Source organism: Prionailurus viverrinus, chromosome B1, assembly GCF_022837055.1.
Source record: "Prionailurus viverrinus isolate Anna chromosome B1, UM_Priviv_1.0, whole genome shotgun sequence".
Lineage (NCBI taxonomy): Eukaryota > Metazoa > Chordata > Mammalia > Carnivora > Felidae > Prionailurus > Prionailurus viverrinus.
The window spans coordinates 112,945,736-112,969,110 of NC_062564.1; the positions used below are offsets into that span (position 1 = coordinate 112,945,736).

The 23,375-nt window shown below is 39.6% G+C and overlaps 1 protein-coding gene across 1 annotated transcript; it reads left to right on the forward strand.

Annotated features, from left to right (window-relative positions):
- The first annotated feature begins 17,168 nt into the window (after positions 1-17,168).
- LOC125164424 (small ubiquitin-related modifier 1-like) lies at positions 17,169-17,471 on the forward strand. The gene is made up of 2 exons (XM_047857132.1): positions 17,169-17,322; positions 17,371-17,471. The coding sequence occupies exons 1-2, from the start codon at positions 17,169-17,171 to the stop codon at positions 17,469-17,471; spliced, it is 255 nt and encodes an 84-aa protein (XP_047713088.1).
- The last annotated feature ends 5,904 nt before the right edge of the window (positions 17,472-23,375 follow it).

A 23,375-nucleotide genomic window follows, 5' to 3' on the forward strand; every position in this document is an offset into this window, starting at 1 on the left:
GTTCCCACCCCTGCTAATCCTGCTCCCCTCTGGCAACCACCCATCTGTCCTCTGTGTCTGTGACTCTGGGTTTTGCTCTGTTTTATTTGTTTGTTTTGTTTTGTAGATTCCACATAAAAGTAAAATCACACAGTATTTGTCTTTTTCCATCTGACTTATTTCACTTAGCATAATACCTTCTAGGTTTACCCATATTGTTGCAAATGACAAGATTTCATTCTTTTTATGGCTAAATAGCATTCCATCATGCATTTATATTGCATCCTCTTTATCCATTCATCCATCGATGGACACTTAGGTTGCTTCCATAGTTTGGCTATTGTAAATAGTATTGCCATGAACATAGAGGTGCATATACCCTTTTGAATTAGTGTTTTTTCACTGTTTTTTTTTTTAGACAGATAACTCGTAGTGGAATTGTTGGATGGTATGATAGTTCTATTTTTAACTTTTTGAAAAGACACCATACTGTTTTCCCTACTAACTGCACCATTTTACATCCCCACCAACTGTACACAGGGGTCCTTTTTCTCCACATCCTCACCAATACATGTTATTTCTTATCTTTTTGATAATAGCCATTCTGACATCTATAAAGTGGTATCTCATTGTGGCTTTAATTTGCATTTTTCTGATGATTGGTGATGCTGAGCATCTTTTGGTGTGGCTGTTGGTCATCTGTATGTCTTCTTTAGACAAAAATGTCTATTCCAACCTCCCACTCATTTTGTAATCATATTGTTCATTTGGAGGTCATTGAATTGTATGAGTTTTTTATATATTTTGGATATTAACCCTTTGTCATATATATGATTTGCAAATATCTTCTCCCATTCAGCACATTGCCTTTTCATTTGGTTGATGTATCCTTTTCTGTGCAGAAGCTTTTTAGTTTAACATGGTCCCAAAAGTTTACTTTTACTTATTTTATTTTGTTTCCCTTGCCTTTAAAGCCAGATCCAAAAAAAAAAAAAAAATCGTCAACACCAATGTCAAGGAGCTTACTACTTGTGTTTCCTTATGGAATTTTCATGTTTCAGGTCCTACATTCAGTTTTTAATCAATTTTGAGTTAATTTTTGTATATGGTGTAAGATAGTGGGTACAGTTTCTTCCTTTAGCTGTCTAATTTTCTGAATATCATTTATTAAAGAGATTGTTTTATCCCCGTGGTATTGTCTTGGCTCCTTTGTTACACGGTTTTATTCCTAGAATAGTCCTGATAGCAAATTTTTTTCTTTCATCATTTTGAATATGTCAAACCACTCCCTTTTGCAAAATTTCTGCTGAGAAATCTGCTGATAGCATAATGAGGTTTTTCTGGTATGTAACAATTTGTTTTTCTCTTGCTTCTTTTAAGATTCTCTTTATCGGGGTGCCTGGGTGGCTCAGTCGGTTGAGCGTCTGACTTCGGCTCAGGTCATGATCTCGCGGTCCGTGAGTTCGAGCCCCGTGTTGGGCACTGTGCTGACAGCTCAGAGCCTGGAGCCTGTTTCAGATTCTGTGTCTCCCTCTCTCTGACCCTACCCTGTTTATCCTCTGTCTCTCTCTGTCTCAAAAATAAATAAACGTTAAAAAAAAATTTAAAACAAAGATTCTCTTTATCATTAATTTTTTACATTTTCATTATAATGTGTTTTGGCGTGGCTTTCTTTAGGTTTATTCCCTGTGCTTCCTGGACATGGATGTCTATGTGTTTCTTAGATCAGGAAAGTTTCGGCCACTATTTCTTCAAATAAGTTTTCTGCTCCTTTCTCTCCCTCTTCTCCTGGTGAGACCCCCTATAATGTGAATGTTATTCCACTTGATGTTATCCCAAACATCCCTTGTGTCCCTTAAGTTATTTTCATGTTTTTTTAATTCTTTTTTCTGTTTGCTTCTCTGTCTCGGTGAGTGCCATTGCTTTGTCTTCCAGCCCATTGATCCATTCTTCTGCTTCATCTGGTCTGCTGTTGAATTCCTCTTGTGTATTTTTCAATTCAATTATTGTACTCTCAGCTCTGTGACATGTGTCTGGTACTTACATTTTCTGTCTCTTTGTTGAAGTTCTCACTGTTCATTTTTACTCTCCCTGAGTTCAAAGATCATCTTTCTGACAATTTCTTTGAATTCTTTATCAGGCAGATTATTTATCCCTATGTCATTAAGGTCTTTTTCTTAGGTTTTGTCTTATTCTTTCATTTAGAATATATTTCTCTGTTTTATCATTTCTGTTTGACTCACTGTGTGTTTCTATATATTAGGTGAAATGGCTACCTCCCTGTCTTGAAGAAATGGCTTTATATAGGTAATGAAACTTCTTGTTCAACCTTGCCTTAGCTTTTGGTTCTCTCTCCAACCTTTGTGACTATCTAAACTGTCTGACTGATCTCCATATGTCGTTGTTATTGAGGATGTGCCAAGATCTGTCAGTGTTACAAAGGGAGTGAACTTAGTCAGCACTTAGTTTTAGGCTGATTGGAAGCCAGACCTTCAGGCAGCAGCTTCTAAAGTATGCAAATACACATAATCCTGTGGGGCCACAATTATAATCTCTGCTGGTCTCCAGACCAGGAGATTTGGAGGTATCCCCTGAGTGAAGTTGCAAAAATCAGGGCTCCAGATGAGTGTATAAGCTCCTTTCTGGGAGATTTTGTCAAGCTACAGTGAGGCCACCAGGGCGTATGAAGACTGTGTCTCACTGCTTACATTCCCTGGGAGTGCCTCCTCAGCCTCAAGATTTGTAGGAAACCTGAAGCCTGTCCCTCAGATTGAAGCTCCAGGATAAATGAATAGGCTTTTTTTTTTTTTTCACAGAAAAGCGGGGGGGTGGGTTTCAATATGCTGTCTGTGCAGTTCCCTGGGTGCAGTGGCCTGCCAAAAACTATCTTTCTGATAGTTGCATTCCTGTGGAACTCAGGAACACCAGCCCCCTTGGCTACCAAAGCCAGGCTACCAAGGATCGTTCTCCTGTGTGGATTGCACATGCCCACTGGCTTTAGTTAGGCAGCTAGAGAGTGTAGAGGGCAAGCATATTACCCAACTTCAGAGAGGCAGTGGGAAAATGTCCTGATATGGTGCACTCTTGGGCTTCAGGAATGCAGTGTCGTGTCTGTGCCTGTGCCCTGGCTCTAGGCTGGGTGCAGGAGAATGCTGCAACTGATCACATTCACCCTCCCCGGCCAGGGGGCAGAAGGGTGTTAAAACCACCCACACCCCTGGCTTCAGCAGGGCAGACAGACAGTGCCATGACCACTCACCCCCACCTGTCTGAGCAAGACAGCAGGATGATGCTGTGTTCAAGCTAGCACACTTTTGTTAGCAGGGGAGATGGAGAGTGCAAAATGTGGGGTGACCCAGTTGGGCGGGTGAAGGCCAGCAGCAGAGGTGATGAAAAAATTCACCGAAGGCCGAGCAAAGAAGATAGGATTTTATTGAATAAACTGCAAGGGAGCAGCAGGCAGGAAAGCAAAGGAAAGACTGCCAGGAGGTAGTGGTAGGGGACTGTCGTTGGGGGAGGAGGGCAGTAAGTAAGGAGGTATGGGAATGTAGAGAATTTTCCTTTCTTGGTAACTGTGCCCAGTTGTAAGTAGCCCATTGTTCAGCTAACGCCTATTGGTATTTTGAGGTGGGTCGCCTAATGAGCCTGTTTGCATTCATCCCAGTGGTCACTTCGGCCCCTTCTACCTTACCCAGGCTTCCATTACTCAAGACTATTGCCTAAAAGCAGTGCCTTTCTTTCTGGGGAGAGTTTCAACTTTTCCCTACCCCTACAGCAGATGCTCTTACATTAACAAATACATCTCCTTCAAATACAGTCAGAACTTTTCAAACTGTTTCGTCACTGAGTCTTGAGGCAAGTGAGGCCACATGCAAGCCCTTTAAAAGGAGAGTCTCAGTTTTCTATAGTACTTTGGGTTTTTTGGACATCAGCCTCATTGGTTTCTAAGTCAGACGTTTGGGAAGCTCATCTATTCAGTGCAGGTCCCCAGGTTTAGGGTATCCGATGTGAGGCACCAGCCCCTTGCTCCATGAGAAGCACCAGACTGGTAGGATCACTTCTTATTGTGTCCACTGCTCCAGGGGTAGAGTTTTAACACAATCATATCGCCTCGATATGGTCTCCATCTCTTGTAGAGAAGCAGTTTTCAGATCTCTTTTAGACGGACATGATCCCTCTGTAGCTGTAGTTGGTGTGTCCATGGGAAGAGGTAAGTTCGGGATCTTCCTGAGCAGCCATATTGTGGAAGTACTTTGGCCAATAAGTTTATAAGAAACTAAAGTAATTTAGTAAGTAATTTAGTAAAGTAATTTAGTAAGGTAGAAGGGTGTATAGAATTAACTGGAGGAGATAGAAAAAAGCATAAAATGCTGACTATTGAATGTTTCAAGACAGCAACAAAAATGGAAGTTGTTCAGCTTCTCTAAGTTATTATTTCATTGTTTATAAAATGAGAATGAAATCAACTTCACAAGATTGTTGAAGATGAAAATGACACCCTATATATGACATTCTTTTCTTAAATGAAAATCACTCACCAAATACTACTAGCTCTGGTGAAGGCCCTCATATCTGCTATCCATCTTTCACACTTAAAACATGAATCTATCACTTTTTAGATCTGTAAGAACTAGTACTACTAGGACACACACACAGACACACACACACACACACATTTTTTCCAGAGGAATCTTCCTTCATTTCACATACAAATTTACTTCTCTCTCATCATGAACCCACTTGAGAATTCAAAGAGAGAGAGAGAGAGAGAGAGAGAGAGAGAGAGAGAAAATGCAAACAAATACTTCTGCAAATGAATATAACCATCAACCAATGTTTCGTTGATTAAGAAAGTTAGTTCAATAAAGTCAACCCATCCCACTAGAGTATACTGATGATTTGAAAGATAGAACTCAATGCCACAGAAACAACAAGGAAAGAGTTCTAGGTTTTAAGAGCTTAGAATTTCATGAAAATGTTCAATTGTCTTGCAACTCCGTTTTCTTATGAGGCTCAATAAAACAGGTAAATAACATTCAGAAATGGCAGACAGTTTTATGTTTTATGATTTGTTAAAAGTTGATACATTTTGTAAGAAAGAAAGGGATACTAACAGTCAGAAGATTGGTTTCACAGACACTAAACAGCATCTATCTACAAAAGAGAAGGTTGAGTCAAAATTTGGATTTTCAAAACAGTATTTTGCTTCCTGTGGCGTATTTAGTAGGTAAATCACAGACATTTGTATTCAAAATGCAGCAACCTCTGCTGTCGATATAACTTATTTTACAGCTGAAGTTTCTTAGGAGAAATGAAATACATTCTAGGTGTAATTTAGCAGTGTGAAAACTTGTTAATAATGGACCTCTCTTAATGTGGGGCCCTTAATCCTACTTAAAGTGTTTTTTATTATGAGAAATGATTAAGTACAGAGCACTCATTACATTCACAACATAGTTATTATTTAAATTCAAGTCACTAAAACTGAAATTTGTATGTTGAAGGATGGCAGGGACAAGATCATCCAAGTTTACAACTTGAAATGCCATACATATTTGCCATGCTACACACTTAGTAATTCAACAAATTATTGCCTTCTTCTTTATTTTCCAGGCCTGGCTCAAACATGAAAAGGAAATTTGACCTGCATTTAATGACCAATCTGTTAACAATTTTGTCACGGTACCTGCTTCCTAGTTCGACCCAAATGTAAGACTTGACCAGCCCCAGATGCTACACCCTTAGTTTCATTAGCATGAAAAGGTGTGTGTGGCAGTTGTTAACAGAGGCTGTTTAAATAACTGTATTTGTGTATTTTTTGTAAGTGCTCTCTCAATCTTACTCCACAAAAAATCTGAGACAGAGCTAATATAAATCCTATCAACCAAAAAATTTAACCGATGTGAAAAGTATTCCATTCCCTGATACGAGCAATATGGAATGATTAATGTTGCCAACAGCATTTGCTAACAAAAACTACAATTAGATGTCATTATTAGATTTTCTTTTTACTTGTTTCTTGTGTGATTTGCCCATTTGATCTCATGCAACTTTGCACACCTAATGTGACACTGAATTATATTTTAAAAACTTTCATATACATTCGTCAGGGTTGCCCATGGATAATAGAAAAAAGTTAACAATAAGATTACTACTACCAACACCCACCACTACCCTACCCCATTCCAAAACTTGAAAACAAGTTTGCCTTCTGTGAGAGAGTACATAATCAGTATTAAATGGATCTGAGGAAATGGCCCAAAGAATTTGATTGTAACCTATTTGAAGGAGTATATATAAACGGGGGAGTGGCACCTAGGTGGCTCGGTTGGTTAAGGGTCTGGTTCTTGATTTCAGCTCAGGTCGTGATATCATAGTTGTGGGATCAAGCCCTGCATTGGGCTGCTGACTGCACGGAGCCTGCTTGGGATTCTCCCTCTGCGAGCGGGTGCACGCACACACACACGTGCATGCTCTATCTCTCAAAATAAATAAATAAACAAGAAAGAAAGAAAGAAAGAAAGAAAGAAAGAAAGAAAGAAAGAAAGAAGAAAAGGAAAGGAAAGGGAAGGGAAGGGAAGGGAAGGGAAGGGAAGGAAAGGAAAGGAAAGGAAAGGAAAGGGGAGGGGAGGGGAGGGGAGGGGAGAAGAGGAGAGGAGAGGAGAGGAGAGGAGAGGAGAGGAGAGGAGAGGAGGGGGAAGGGAAGGGAAGGGAAGGGAAGGGAAGGGAAGGGAAGGGAAGGGAAGGGAAGGAAGGAAGGAAGAGAGGAAAAAGTCAAATAGGAGTTAGGTCAGTCACTGAATCCTAGGATTGGAAGAAGCACAGATGTTAATATATGTCTCTTATAGAATTATAAAACTAACCTCCTCTCATACTTTCTATTTCTCAAATAACATGACCAGGAAGAAGACCATGAGTAGGTATTCAGTAAAAACCAGTTCACCTGAGCTTTGTTCACTGTAAAGCAATATACACTAGTATTGTTTTTGCATTTAAAAAGTCTTCTGTGAGCTTTGTGGCCATGAGTCATGGCAAGTTTCTGAGTCAGTCAGGAAGGGGACAGACCAAGATTACACCACTTTTGCTGACTCTTGAGAAACAGTCAATTTGTTTTCTTGGTGAAAATCTAACTTCACTCTTTTAATTTTTCACTCAAGTCTCTTCAGTACTTTTATGAAAAAGTAAAAGCCTCAGAAAACCAATTTCTTACACCTCCTATGTATTAATCCCGGATTATTTTCAGTAAAATTGACTGTTTCACAAACTGAGGTTTCTGAAATTTTAAAGGAGGTGACCTGGCAAAGAGGGCTGTATTTTGAAATAATGACCTGAGTCCTCCAGCACGACACCGTGACTATGGATCGGGGGGGGGGGGGGGGGGGGGGGGGGGGGAACACGGCATTTTAAATTTCTCTAACATCAACCTGCAGATATCTTCTCCAAAAGTCTGCTTTTGCTACACGATGTGCAACTGTAAAGGCGATTAGTAGCAACAACAGTGATCATAATAGCTAATATCTGTGGATGTTTGAAATGTGCCACCTTAATAAGCTTCCTGTATATTTAATATACACTTAACATATACATGTATTTATATTCATTTAATCTTTGCAATAATCCCATGATATAGGTATTATAATCTTTCGCATTTTGTAATCAAGGAAATTAAAATTTGAGTGCTTCAGTAATTTACCCAATATTGTACAACTCATGAATGATGAGGTTGGAAGTTTCGCACAAGTCTTCACAAATCCATAAACCACAGACCGCTAACCTATATACCACCGCAGGCAAGGGCATCGAAATCATTCCTGAATCCACTGATAATTCTTCTCAGAAGATTCTCACCACAATGTTTGCAACCATTGTATAAATGCGATTCCTGTTTATTTATCTTAAAATTTCCTCCTTCAGGGGCGCCTGGGTGGCGCAGTCGGTTAAGCGTCCGACTTCAGCCAGGTCACGATCTCGCAGTCCGTGAGTTCGAGCCCCGCATCGGGCTCTGGGCTGATGGCTCAGAGCCTGGAGCCTGTTTCCGATTCTGTGTCTCCCTCTCTCTCTGCCCCTCCCCCGTTCATGCTCTGTCTCTCTCTGTCCCAAAAATAAATAAACGTTGAAAAAAAAATTTTTTTTTTTAAATTTCCTCCTTCAGAAACATTCCCTACTTTTAAAGTACTGGAAATTCTAACTGCACATATCTTCATATGAGCATATGCACTAAAATAGGAGTAAAATAATATGAGTAAATAATATTTACTCTTACCCTTTTTTTATCAGACTGAAAGCACTTTCCCAATTCGATTGTGCTACAGGCAGCCTCCTCCAAACTATTCGTGTATCTTTGCTGGCTTTCTAGTCTATTCTTCACAGGCGCAGCAGTAACCACACTGCACGGGCAAATAACTCTGATTTTTGTAATATGTTTTTTCAAATATAGAAAAAAATGTGAAAACGAGAACACTTGCAGGCATGTGACACTTTCCTTACGTGTTTATAAGGTCATCCGTGTAGAAGAGGGATTAGGCTTGTTTTATCAATCACTACAGAGTAGGATAAGTGTTAAATAGAAAAGGAGATGTTTCCACTCAAAAGCAGGAAATTCTTTGTAACAAAATGTTCTAGGAGCCCAGGAGTTTTGGCTCCAAGGAAGCGAGTGCCGGAGGCCTCCAAGTAGGGTTGGAGAACTTCTTCGCACACAAATAAAATCCTGAAACTACTCTGTCTCTAAGGCCTGTTTAATTGCAATGCTCCCGCATTCTTTCTGATGACATTCAGCTCCTCCTACATATAAGACCCAATGGTTGATGCCTTTAAATCATTTTAGGGGCGCCTGGGTGGCGCAGTCGGTTAAGCGTCCGACTTCAGCTCAGGTCACGATCTCGCGGTCGGTGAGTTCGAGCCCCTGTCGGGCTCTGGGCTGATGGCTCAGAGCCTGGAGCCTGTTTCCGATTCTGTGTCTCCCTCTCTCTCTGCCCCTTCCCTGTTCATGCTCTGTCTCTCTCTGTCTCAAAAATAAATAAAACGTTAAAAAAATTTTTTTTAATCGTTTTAGAATTACTGGTATGCATAATGAATCAATTTGGTTAGGAAAAAAAAAATGATGGTTCTTAAATTACTAACTGCCCGCAACCTAAAAATAATAGAGCTAACCTCAGTAATGTAAAACAACTACTCTTCCAGTTGGGTCTCTTTTGAGTAGCCTTGTAGATAAGAACCGTGGAACCTTTCATCGGATCTGTCACTTATTTATCGAAGTATTGTTCTATCGCTGTATATTAGCTAATGTCAATACCTGGGGATATAAGAAATCTTTAAAAGCATGGTTCTTGTCTTAAGGTCAAGAAGCTTGATGAAGAAGATAGAAAAATACCAATACCCAAAGTGACAGGTGTAAGAATAAAGATCTGCATGACGTCCTCCAAGAGCCCAAAGATACAACAATGTCTTCACGGCTACTTAACCTGATGCTATCAAGTATTTAAAAAGATTAATTAACAGGAAAATTAAGCAAATTGTTGTTATTGATTTTCTTCTTTTTTTTTCTTGACATCCCGACTCCTCTTCCTCCTTCTCAACAGCTATTTCTTTTATTGTAAGTCCTGACTTCATTGTATAATTTTATATTGCCCTGTATAATAATAATCACATCGTGAAGATAATTTTGACATGTTTTTAGATTTCTTTTTTCCCTTTCAATAAATTGATTTTCCAACTCCTTCTTTTATTTTGGATTCAGAAATACTGTCTATCTTATTTTATCATATACATATTTAAACTCTACACTCCTGAGAACTGAAGTTCTAATCTTTTTTTTTTTTAATTTTTTTTTCAACGTTTATTTATTTTTGGGACAGAGAGAGACAGAGCATGAACGGGGGAGGGGCAGAGAGAGAGGGAGACACAGAATCGGAAACAGGCTCCAGGCTCTGAGCCATCAGCCCAGAGCCCGACGCGGGGCTCGAACTCACGGACCGCGAGATCGTGACCTGGCTGAAGTCGGACGCTTAACCGACTGCGCCACCCAGGCGCCCCTGAAGTTCTAATCTTAAACGTATTGTTGTCGTGCCTGACAATAACCATGACCCTATAGTAAGATGGCACAAGCTTTGAGTTAAAATTATTTTGGGTTTCTACACTTCAGTAGGTTTTCTCTCCACATGTTTGTTGATTAGATCTTTCCCTCATCCTTATCTTTCCCACATGGGCGGAAGATGAGAAATCAGGGTTAGGGTGTAATCCACAACCGTGGAGCAGGAAACTCGCGCTCAACCATATGGCCAACATGCTCTAACCTGCAAAGCTGACCAAATTCAAGAACATATTTTATCATAACAAGCATTTCCAGTGTCAGACCACCTAATAAAGTTCTCTGAAAATCCTGAGTTAATGCCATGTGTATCACACATGCCTGATCAGAAGAATCACCCAATAACATTCAATTGTTAGGCCTCCCCTCTAAAGAGCCAGATAGTGTGGATCAGAGATGAGATCTGAGAATTTTTTCTTTGAATAAAAATCTGAAGTGATCCTAACAGCCAGGCAAATTTAAGATACCTTTAGCACATCACCATAAGTATTGCCATTTACTACATATTTAATTAACTTGCAGACTTTATGATACAATTCACTAATGATTTAATCCAGTCCATGCCTCTTCCTGACAGCAAATACTCAGCGTACTAAAGACATTCCAAAATAAATGTTGTGTACCTTTCTATATGTTCCCTTTTAAGAAAAATCGTTATGGGATAACATAAACAAGGAAGAGTTATTTACACCAGTATATACAAATCCTAAAAAGGAATGGAAACATTATACAAAAAAATGAAAAGAAATAACAAATATGCATTAGCCACAAACTTTAAACCCAACACTAATTAGATATACTCAGAATTATACTCTCCTTCCCTGACCAACACTCACAGTTTGTTGTTTGTAGCTGCAGGATTTCAGATCCTTGTTGCTGCTGAGCACATAAACATTCAAACAAATTTTCGCCAGTACATTTCCAGGCATCTAGAATGCCCCATTCTCAAATCAGGACCCCTCCATTTCTTTCCAAATCAAAACCTTCCCAGGCCTTCAACACTCTTATTTTTAGGCCTAACCCTATGTTATATCAAACATATTAAAACGATGCTTCAATCACAAGGAAATATAATTTTTCTATAAATATAGTTTAAGATTGTTATAATCTGCCTTTGACATTATTTGGCTGAAAAAAAGCTAATTTAAGTCACAGCTGGCTATGATTTCTCAGCAATTACCATGCATGTTTTAGGATTCTTCAAAAGGGGAAAAAATGTCACCTACAAATTGTTTTCAAATGCAGGAATTTTTTAATCATAAAACTAAAGATTAATGAATAGCAGATATTTTCTTGAATATTAATCTCAAATTTGCAACTCACCCTCCTATTTAGGATAGAACGAAGTGTTTGTTTGTTTGTTTGTTTTTGTTTTTTTCTTTTTAAATATCAAACAAGTAATAGGCCTCTGAAAACATCAGAGGCCCTGTAGACTGTCCCTATAATGTCTAATGGGTCTGCCCCATTCACAATATGAAATCAACCACCTCATCTAATGTTCCTCCTTTCACTGTTCTATGCCCATTCCAAAAATTCTGCACCTTTGGAGCAAATAAAATAATGCTGCTGGTGTGATCAGATTGGATTACCCAAGAAAAACAAGTTTGAGAGAGGATTTTGAGAGTGTCCTCTTTGTCCGGAAATGGTGAACACGTTTTTATGGTTTTCTTTGGGGATCAGTTGCTCTTTTCTGAACCTGACAAAATTGTTCTAGACAGGCCTTCCTGCTGTTGCCTTCTGTGCTGACGTGTCAGTTACATCGCAAAGAAGCTACGGTCTGAAGTTGAGAACAGCAAGCCGGTATGAATATAATCAGAGTCCTTTAACTTGCGAACTTGGCTTCTCAAATGATGGATACATATACTGGTGAACCTGTTAGGACTCTGCTCCTGTGTGCTTATGTGCAAAATTAACTTTTTGAAACAAAGCACTGGGTATTTCTGAGAGACATCTAAGAGTAACAATTCACTGTCAATATGACCCAGTAACCATCCTGGGAAACTGGGAACCAAGTGACTCTCAAATCCTGAGTTAATTAAAGCATTTTATTCTTCTCACTTCTAGTTTGACAATAACAGTTAGGTCTAGCAATAACATCGCACACCAGTAAAAGTCTCTTTTCTTAATATTTGTGTCTGAGTCAGCAGCCTACATGCTGACAATCTTGCATGCAATTCTGCTCTGCTAAGATCTGCCGACTTAACTGTGTTTAGGTAGCTCAGATAAGCTTTAAATAAGCATCTGAATTTCTGGGTACTTATGGAAAATGAACCAAATTCCTCTCCTTTTGAGATTCACTTATGTCTGATTCAAATGCATTCGTGTAGGAATAATAGGTCTTGCTTTACATACCTAAGCTTACCATTAATATTAAACAATGAATTTAATGTTGTCAGCCACGTGGTACTTCATTCATTCCCGTGAACAGGAATCTTTTGTGTTTATTTTATCTCCAGCTGGTAAAATGTTACGTTATTTGCTTCTTCTTAAAACAACTGCTGTTTTTCTCTGGGGAATTGAGGCATGTCATGGAAAAGTGCAATCATGATTCCAACAGACTGCATGATATAAAAACCATAAAATTGTACATAGTGTCGGGATGTGGTAATGTAACAGCAGAGGAGGCTGCTGGGGACAGGCTTTGTTTTCCTGGTCTCATTAAAATCCAGTTACTGCTTCCATTTGTTTATATATTGGATTCCCGTTAACATTGATTATATGCTGTTACTGTTTTCTTACTAAATTAAACTTGCAAGTCGAAAAGCTGAACACCACTAAGCGTATTTATTTCCTTATAATCGGTTGGCTTGTAATTAGGATCAACTGCCTACTTGGGAAGCGTATCTGGTTCATGAGCCCAAAGGACAAGTTTCTACAGAAGATGTTCTCTGAGGCCTTAGAAAAAGTTATCAGAAAGGTCCCCTTTCTAAAAATCAAATCAATCAATAAATAAATAGCTGCTGATAAAGTTAAGCTTAGCAACAGCGTATCCTAGTTTAAAGCAAATTTTAGAGCCAGATTTTTTAACCCTCAATACAAGTTTACCACTAAAAAAAAAAAAAAAGGCCAAATATCAAATGTTTTAACCTTCTACCATCCTCCAGGCACTGCAATTCATGCTTGTTTGTATCCATACTGTTTCATTTCGTCCTCATACCCTCACACCGTTCTTTGAAGGAGATGATTTGCCCCCTCCTTTTCATAGGTGAGGAAATTCAGGAACAGAGTGGTTAGGTTACCTGCCCGTGGTCACACAGATATTAAACACCTGAACTGGGATCTGAGTCTCTCCTCGAACATTGAAACGATTTTGCTCATGTAAGTGGTGATGATCTCAACATAATCAAGTTACGCAGACTTGTCTCTCTCCAACTCACTTTGCAGCTTCTGCAGCTCCACCTGGTGTCAACGTTCACAGTTTTTCCTTCTGCAGTTAGTGGGCTTAGATCCCTTCAGCTCTTTACTTATTGACGTCCTCATCTATAAAACGGTGTGTCGTGTGTACCCGCTTCAGTGGGCTGTTGTGACATCACAGAAGATGGCACACGCAGTGTCTAGCGGACCATCCAACACATTCAGAACTGTCTCCCCTTGCGCCTTATAACTCTGTCTCCCATCCACTAAATAAGAGAAAGTTCTAACTGCCCTTTCTCATTTTCCTTTTCTTAGTGCATGCTAGCCCAACATCCTCTTGAAGAGAAATGGAGAAAGAGAGTTCTTTCCTGCCACACAGGGACGTCACAGAAGCATGTGAAACTTCTTAATCTTCTTTTACCAAATAGAAAATGTTCAGTCACTTTATTAATTCACTAATTAATTAATAATCACTCTTCGGATCAACAGTTTTTTTTTGTTTTTTTTTAATTTTTTTAACGTTTATTTATTTTTGAGACAGAGAGAGACAGAGCATGAACAGGGGAGGGTCAGAGAGAGAGGGAGACACAGAATCTGAAACAGGCTCCAGGCTCTGAGCTGTCAGCCCAGAGCCCGACGCGGGGCTCGAACTCAGGGACCGTGAGATCATGACCTGAGCCGAAGTCGGCCACTTAACAGACTGAGCCACCCAGGCGCCCCATCGGATCAGTGGTTTAATTGCATACGAAAGATGTATTCAAAAATACCCAGTTTTAAAATATTTGAACTATGAACTTTACAAAAACTTTTAAGCAGAGATATAAAGTGTTTCATATGCCTACACACACAATTAACTAAGAGTTTGCTACATTTTATTTTTAAGGAATTTTTGTTTAATACATGAATTTAAGTTTACTACTTAATCAGCAAGCCGAACAAACACGACAAGCCGTGCTGGAATTTCAGTTTAAGGAGAACACTGGTTTCAACTAGTGCTATTTTCAACGTCCTCGAGTAATGAAACTACCCCATCAATGATGTTCTTGCCTAGCACTTGGATGATTCACAAAAAAGTACATTTATGCATGAATTTGGCCACCTTTAACCACTCTAAAGAGAGATGCTGTCCCTTTTTATGGAGTAAGAAACTGAGTCCTACAGTGTAGATGACTGGCTCAAGGTTACACAGCTAGCTGGTAACAGAAATGGGAATGAAATCAGGTCTTCTGATTCCAAATTCTTCCCTGTTTCTAGCACATACACTACAAGTAACATAAGTAGCCTTAAGACACGCTAAGACATCAATATTATCATCGACATCCAATATTCACAAGTTAATGATGATAAATTTACTATTTCACCTTATCAAATAAATTAATAATGTATTAACTCATCGAACAAGTATTATTACTAAATAATTGTCAGATAAATGTTAATTATTATTTTAATTAACTGAATTATTGGAATAATTTACTAGATTGATAATAAGGATAATAATTTAATGACATAAAAAAAACTAATGAGACTTCCTCTCTTATTTTTAAATCCTTTCTTTTTCAAAATTTTATCTTAGAGGGGCGCCTGGGTGGCGCAGTCGGTTAAGCGTCCGACTTCAGCCAGGTCACGATCTCGCGGTCTGAGTTCGAGCCCCGCGTCGGGCTCTGGGCTGATGGCTCGGAGCCTGGAGCCTGTTTCCGATTCTGTGTCTCCCTCTCTCTCTGCCCCTCCCCCGTTCATGCTCTGTCTCTCTCTGTCCCAAAAATAAATAAACGTTGAAAAAAAAAATTTTTTTTTTAAATTTATCTTAGAAAGTCCAAATGTTTTTATTCCTTGTTTTAAGTTTCTAGACCTTTTTTAAACTGAATTTTTATTGTCAATCAACTTTGGCTGTACTTCAGAAACTTACCCTAGATTCTCACTCCCACCATTATGACCCTGCAGCCTAATACTCTAAAAACCCTCTCTAACCAAAATCTTCTACTTCTCAGCTCCCTTTCACCCCTTCTTTCTTGACACTTCTCTGTTAACTTCATCAAAGCCCTGACCCTTCCATCTTCCTTTGAGACTTCCTTTGAGACCTTCTCCTGGTTTCTCTCTCTGCCCTGCTCAACCTCAAGCCCCATTGTCCAGAGGTGATAGCCTATTTTCTTATCTCCAGAGCACTCCATTTCTTGCACCTGGAAACTTCTATGGTGTCTCCCAGCAAAACACCAAACCCAAATCAGTGATATCTGTCCAGAGAAATGAGTGTCTCTGAAGACACCACACCAGAGTGACTTGTTCCTACTCACTATATTCCTGTCTCACCTCAGCAAAGCTGAAACCACAGCTACCAACACTCGTACTTGACTGCAATCACCATACTCTCACTTCCTCCTGGTAAAGCAGACAATGAGACCTACTAAGACTCTTAAATCACTCCTGCCCCCAGTTTCCCTGGGATCTTACTCCATGAGCCATCAGAAGCACATTCAAGTTTTTCTCAGTTTGAAGATATAGATAGATAGATAGATAGATGATAGGTAGACAATAGATTGATAGATGATTAATGGTGGTAAATGAATGAATACATAGATGTAACTCACTTGATTCTCAGATCCTTAGAAATACAGTACAATGTATCTCCTCATCTTCACAACTTAACCTTTAGGAGGCACTATATTCCAAAGGCTATAGTCTCTATTCCTCATTTTCAAGTCACTTCTCAACCCACTTACAGGGGCTTTTTGTCCTCACTTAAACTTACCACAGAAAATCTCCAATGACCCCCTTAGCTGCCAAATTAGTGGATACTCTTTCATACCACTGCTTAATTGACACTGTGAATTATTCCCTTCTGGAAAAGTCTACACTTCTGTGATTTCTAAGATTTTGAGTAACCTCTTTTCTCTCTCTCTCTTTTTTTTTTTTTTTGTTCTTCTTTCCCTCTGTTCACTGATGAAACATTTGTGTTTCTCAATGTCCTGTCATCAGCTCACTGGTGAACTCATTTTAAATGCTTTCTCTGATTGTCCTCATTCATTCTGGTGCTTTCAACTAGTGTGATCACTCCCAAATAAATATATATATATATATATATATATACTCACAAAGATCTGTACATATGCATAAGGGTATCTGCAAATGTACATAGGAATGGTTATGTGTGTGTGTGTGTGTGTGTGTGTGTGTGTCACTACACACACACAAAAACAAAAAAAAATCCATAAATATCCATAAATGTCTCCAGCCAGTCCAGCTGTCTTCCCCAGGGTTTGGGAATCACGTAATCAACTGGCTTCTGGAGATCTCTCCCTACACACCCTATGCAGATGTAAACTCAATGCTTTAAAATTGAATGTATTTTTTTTCTCCCAGATCAGTGCTACATCCATTGAGACCCCTAAATTAAAAACCTCAAATTCATCTTTGAATCTTTTACTATGTATTTGTAATCAAACATAAAGTCTTATTAATTTTATTCAATCGATATTTTTTCCTCTACTTCCCTTGTCTAGAAAAATATCCTGACTCAGTGGGATTACTAAATGTCCAATCCAATCATTACCTCCAAATGGTCCATCATCTGGAAAACACCCAATATGGAAATACCCAGATCACTTGTCTACCTAAAAATCCTGTGTGTCTCACACAGCCTTCAAGTAATCAAGGCTCAGGGGAAGGGAGAGGGATTTGTAAACCCTGGAGCAAGCTTCTGCCTACTGGAGACCGCTGCTATGTAGAGACCCTGGGTGAAGCCACCATCACCATGTCTGACCAGGAAGCAAAACCTTCAGCTGAGGAAGTGAGGGATGAGAAGGAAGGAGAATACATTAAACTCCAAGTCATTGGACAGGAGAGCAGTGAGATCCACTTCAAAGTGAAAATGACAACACATCTCAAGAGACTCAAAGAAGCATACTGTCAAACACAGGGAGTGCCAGTAAATTCAGTCAGATTTCTCTTTGCAGGTCAGAGAATTGCTGGGAATCACACTCCAAAAGAACTGGGAATGAAGGAAGATGTGATTGAAGTTCATCAGGAACAAACAAGGGGACATTCAATGATTTAGATATTCTTTTTTTTTCTTTACTCTCAATCCTTTTTTATTTTTAAAAATGTTTTTTTATAATGTAGGTGTTCAACACAGACTGGAAAACGGGCACCCCATCTCTTTAAAACATCTGATGATTTGAATTCTCGTGTCCATGATTCATTTCCACTTGTTTTCGTTGTGCTGATTTTTGGTGATCAAACTTCAGCCCCCTTCATATTGCACTCTCCTTTTTAAAAATTACATGTGAGCACAGAAAGGCCAACTTTTCCGGGTCTGTGTATTTTCAGGCTTGCGATAAATAAGATCGAAAAGTGAGGGTGTTCATAATAACTTTCCAATCGACCCTGAAGTCCCCACATCTGATTGCTTCACTCCTGGACTATGACTGTGGGTGATGGAAGTTTTTCAGAAAACTGAACTGTGAAAAAATGACCTTTCCTTAACTTGAAGCTCCTTTTAAAATGTGAGGGTCTGAACTAAAAGAAGAGAAACATCAGGGGCACCTCGGTGACTCAGTTGGTTAAGCTTTAGACTTTGGCTCAGGGCCTGATCTCACGGTTCATGAATTCAAGCCCCACATCAGGCTCTCTGTTCTCAGCCCAGAGCCTACTTCAAATTTCTGTCGCCCTCTCTCTACCCTTCTCTTGTCCATGCTCTCTCTCTCTCTCTCTCTCTCTCTCTCTCTCTCTCAAAAATAAATAAACATTAAAAAAAAAGAGAGAAGAAAAATATCAGACTGGAGTCAAGACATCTGTCAAGAGACAGTGAAAGTGAAGACTAACTCCAAAGATGGCTTCACTGAAGAAAAAGCATTTTAAGATAAAAGAAAAATCTTGTCAGAAGATCCCAGAAAAGTCCTAATTTTCATTAGCAGTTAATAAATTTACTCATGCAGAAGTGTATTCAACAGAACCCTGCTCTTTTTTAATTTTATTTGTACTTTTTGGCCAGGGATATGGGTTTCCAATGGACATTGTCTGTACCACCTTCATTAAAATAAACAAACAATTTGTAAAAGCCATAAAAACAAACAAAAACAAAGACCAAACACAAAACCAAAAATCAAGGCTTATTCCCTGCAACTTCTTTTACCTCATCTCTCCAAGACATATTGAACTCAAGGGCAGACCCAGCTCTGGTGGGGCCCGAGGCAACTACAACGTGGTGAGGGAACCCTTTTTAAGGAAAAAAAAATGATCCAAAAGGAAATATTTATTTCACATGAAAAAAGAAATCACAACAAATGTCGAAACCTGGACATGCAGGTCCCCATCCTGGACCTCTTAGTAGGCAAACAAGCAGAAATGTTGACACAGAAATGGCTCCAGATCTCAACCCTGGCCATCCTTTCCACCTAAAGCCTCCACAACCTGCAGCAACTCTTAGAACTCGTCAGGGACTGTTCAGGTAAGAGAACCTGATGATGCAACTTGACTGGCTTTCCAGTGAACTCCACTCTCCTTGAACTTTAAGTTCCAGCAAGCTAACCAGTGTTTCAAACACACCCCATCCCCTGTGCTGCCTTTTTTGCCTTTGCTCGTGCATGAAATGCACTTGTCTGTTCCATGCTCTGGACAGCCTTCATCCCTCCATCTTGCCTAAATCATTTTAATTTATTGTTCAACATCTAGCTCAGGTGTTACCTGATTCTTCCAACCTGGGTGACTCCTCTTCTCAGGGTTCTTTTAATTCCAAGTGGACCTTGGCCTTTCCAAATATTTGCAAGGCCCAAGGCAAAAATTCAACCGGAAGCCCTCTTGTTCCCTATCCAAATATTTGAAAGTTACAAACCCAGCTGACAAACTGTTAAATAAGATATATTCCTTCCTCCTGCCCTGAGAAATATATCTTCTGGATGGCTGAGTTCAAGGTTAGAATGCTTGAACTCCTGGCAGGTCAAGGCCAGAACCGGACACACTGGGAGAGCTGGCCCCAGCCCCACCACCACATTGACCTCCCTGCATAACCAGCTCCCTCCTCAAACGTCCTTCCACGCTGCAATAGCTTCCACATACACACACACACACACACACACACACACACACACGTGGACTGCCAGCCCCGTCCAAGCTCTATCTTTTTTTTTTTAAATTTTTTTAGGGTTTATTCATTTTTTAGAGACAGAGCGTGAGTGGGGGAGGAGTAGAGAGAGAGGGAGACACAGAATCTGAAGCAAGCTCCAGGCTCTGAGCTGTCAGCAGAGAGCCTGATGCGGGGCTCGAACCCACGAACTGTGAGATCATGACCTGAGCTACAGTCGGACACTCAGCTGACTGAGCCATCCAGGCGCCCCCCAAGCTCCATCTTTTACCCTGCAAACAGCTACCCCAGGACCGTCCCTCAGGCCAAGGTGTGTGCATACATACCTGCGGCACAGCCCAGAAAATGGACTTAGGACAAAGGACAGTGCAGAGAATTCCAAGCCCAGTGCATGATCCAGACAGGGAGACAAACTCTGGGTTGATTACATTCACTTGGCTCTCCAAACTCTCCCACCTATGGGAAGGGCCATAGCCAAAGCAGAGACCAGAGTGAGGCTTTCTAGAGTACACACAGGCCAGGGCTGGAGCCCCTCTTGCCTGAGTCTCAGGGAGATACTGTTTGAGTGAATGATAGATACATCTCCCCGTTAGACTGTGAGCTCTTTATGAGCAACGACTGCTTCTTAATCCATTGTTGCAACAAACTATCAATGCCTGATAATAAAATGATAGAATAAATGGATGAAAAAGGAAGCACAGCATACATCTGGGCCTGGAAAGCCTATAAAATCATGATTGTTGGGATGTTTTTGTTCCACATAACGATCTCCACCAGGCTTCCTAACTGATCTCTACGTCCTATTCACAGAGAAAACGCTTCCCAGCAAGAGGCGCGGCTTCTTTAATTAAGCACAGTGCGCTAGAATGACAAGTAAAAATACAGTGATTTAAAATATTTAGGTGGTGCTCAGGAATATGCCTGTTTACAACGAGTCTGCCATGAGTCTGCCATACACTGACCAGGATTTGCAAATACAAATACTGGTTGAGGCAACACCAAGAACCATCTTCAGAATGAAGTTCAGTTGTCACTTACCGATAAATACAACTGCCTGGGAGCAGATTCCTCCCTGATTCTGCACTGAGACTCTGAGTGCTGTAAGCACAGGGGAGGGGAGAATAAAAAATGGTAAAAATAAGAGATAATAAAGTCACATAACTTTAAAAAAAAATGAATGCAGGGGCACCTGGGTAGCTGTCAGTTAAGCTCAGGCCATGATCTGAAGGTTGGGGAGTTCGAGCCCTGCGTGGGGCTCTGTGCTGACATCTCAGAGCCTGGAGCCTGCTTCAGATTCTATGTCTCCCTCTCTCTCTGCCCCTCCCCTGCTCGTGCTCTGTCTCTCTCTCTCTCTCTCTCTCTCTCTGTCTCAAAAATAAATAAATTAAAAAAAAAAAAACCGGATGTATAGTACCTAACACACTAACTGGCACAAAGTAACTGTGCAATATGTGATACCTTCAAAGAGGAAAATGACTTTGAAAAGGTTCAGTCCCACCCAGTGTGGGTCCTGTTTCTCTTCGGCTGGGCAAAGGCAAAGAGAAACTGTGCAGCAAAGTATCTCTGTCGTACACAGCTGCAATTTCGGCTGTCACATCTCAAAAAATTCAAGGAGCATTTTTTAAAACACGCTATTGTTATGAAAGAATTTTGCTCCCAGAGAATTCATTAATCAAAGTATCGCTGCAAGCCCTGTACAAAGTCTGGGATGTTTCCTTTTTCATTCAGTTACAGAGGAATGGGCTGCAACACTGGGTGATGGAGTAGAAAGAAAAGGGACGTTGGAATCAAACTCTGGCTTTGAAGAAGATCTTACACCTTGGAAAGGTTACTTAGTTTACATTTGCTTTGATTTTCTCCGCTCTAAATTGTAGTGAATGATACAATTGTTTGTTTCAGAACTGTTCTTTGAAGTTTAAATGTAGTGGTTTATGTGAGGCACCTTCATAGTGCCTTACACTGAGGATGTTTGATAAATGTAAATAAGTTGTGTCTAAAATACAATAGTCATTCGTAGAGGCACCTGGGTGGCTCAGTCGACTGGGTATCAGGCTTCGGCTCAGGTCATGATCTCATGGTTCGTGGGTTCAAGCCCCATGTCGGACTCTGTGCTGACAGCTCAGAGCCTGGAGCCTGCTTCTGATTCTGTGTCTCCCTCTCTCTTTGCTCCTCTCCCACTCATCTCTGACTCTCTCTGTCTGAAAAATAAAATAAAACTTGAAAAAATTAAAAAAAAAAAACAATAGTCATTTGTATGGCATGTCACCCAGGACAAAGATACATTAAAATCAACCATTGCCAACTTGACGTTCTAGTCAACAATCAACTAGGTTTTCATGTACTGGTGTGACTTGCTCTCACCAGGTATACTTGTTTAATCATGATGTATGTCTTCTTAAGTCTTACTTTGTAGTCTGTAAAACCCTGGATTTTTCACATAAAATTAAGCATGTATACCATTGGTTCATATGTCAGACTGCTTCAATTACTTGACATAAATTATCACATTTAATTGCACATACCAAAAGCAACAAATAAATGCTTGTGTAAATTGGATTTAATTTGGACTTTGATTTGCTTTTGACTTAACTTTGATTTTTTTTTCACTAATATTAGCATTATTTGCTAGGCTCCTATTAGATATTGAATGAATCCATTCTTCTGGACTTAGATTTTGCTTGAAGAATATTGAGTGTGTGTGTGTGTGTGTGTGTGTGTGTGTGTGTGTTTTAGTAATTCTCAAACCAAAAACTAAAATGCCAGACATGGGAAACTTCACAACAACCTTATTTTCGAAAATTGCCCGAAAATTTGTGACAGTTGTCCTCACATATAAAAGCAATTTTCCCAATGCCATTGTTGCCATTAATGATGATGTGTACCAGTGGCCTCAATGAATCCAGCATCAGAGCTCTTGACTGACTTTTGAAATTCTTATTCGTATTTTTATTAACACTCCATATAATGTCTTTTCATTTTCTCAGACTCCACGCCTGGAAATGTCTCCTTATATCTGTGTCTGTGTCATAAAATGCACCTAAACCTGGAAGTTAGTGAAAAAGGACAATAAATTAGAAATCTAGAAGCCCAGGAGGACTCTTAGGTTTACCACTAATACCAAATGAATAATTAACCCTTCTGACAATATGTTTAAAGATAATATATTAAAATTGCAACCATTTACATTTGTATAATAATATGTTGCCTTTAACAAGATTTTAATACATAACATATCTAATTGAAGCCAAAACAAAACAAAACAAAAAACAAAAAACCCATGAGTAAAACAGTGGGAATTTCTGTCCCTGTTTTCAAGAAGTACTGACAATAACAGGTACTAACGACAGGTTTTTCCTCACTGAGCACACAGGCTTTGATTTATGCTTCATATAATTGGGCTTGTGCTTTATTTCTTAAGTCCTAAATGGTTAAATCTTTACCTCAGCTGGAAAAGTCCATTCTATAGGCTTTCACCCCTGGAATGATCTGGCTATTGGTGTTATTTCTCAGAAGAGTTGGGTCAAATTATTGGAAACCATTAAATTAAATGATGTTTAAGTACCTTCAAATTACTTAGACAATCAGCTCTATATAAATATGAGACATCGTCGATTCTTATCTTCTTAAAGGCATCCTCCATGGGCAGAGATAAGAGGAGAAATATTTTCCGCTATAATCTCCTTAAAGATTAACGAGTCAATGCAGTTGGAAATGTCCCATAACTCCCTCCACTTTTTATAGCATAAATGTGTCAAGAGCAAACACTGAGGTGTCTCCTTTGGTGTCCATGACTCCGTGTCGGCAAAAAAGCTACAATTTCTGCTCTTTCAATTAAAAGTTTATTTTTGTTTTTTGTCATTGTTGTTGTTAAAGGTATCC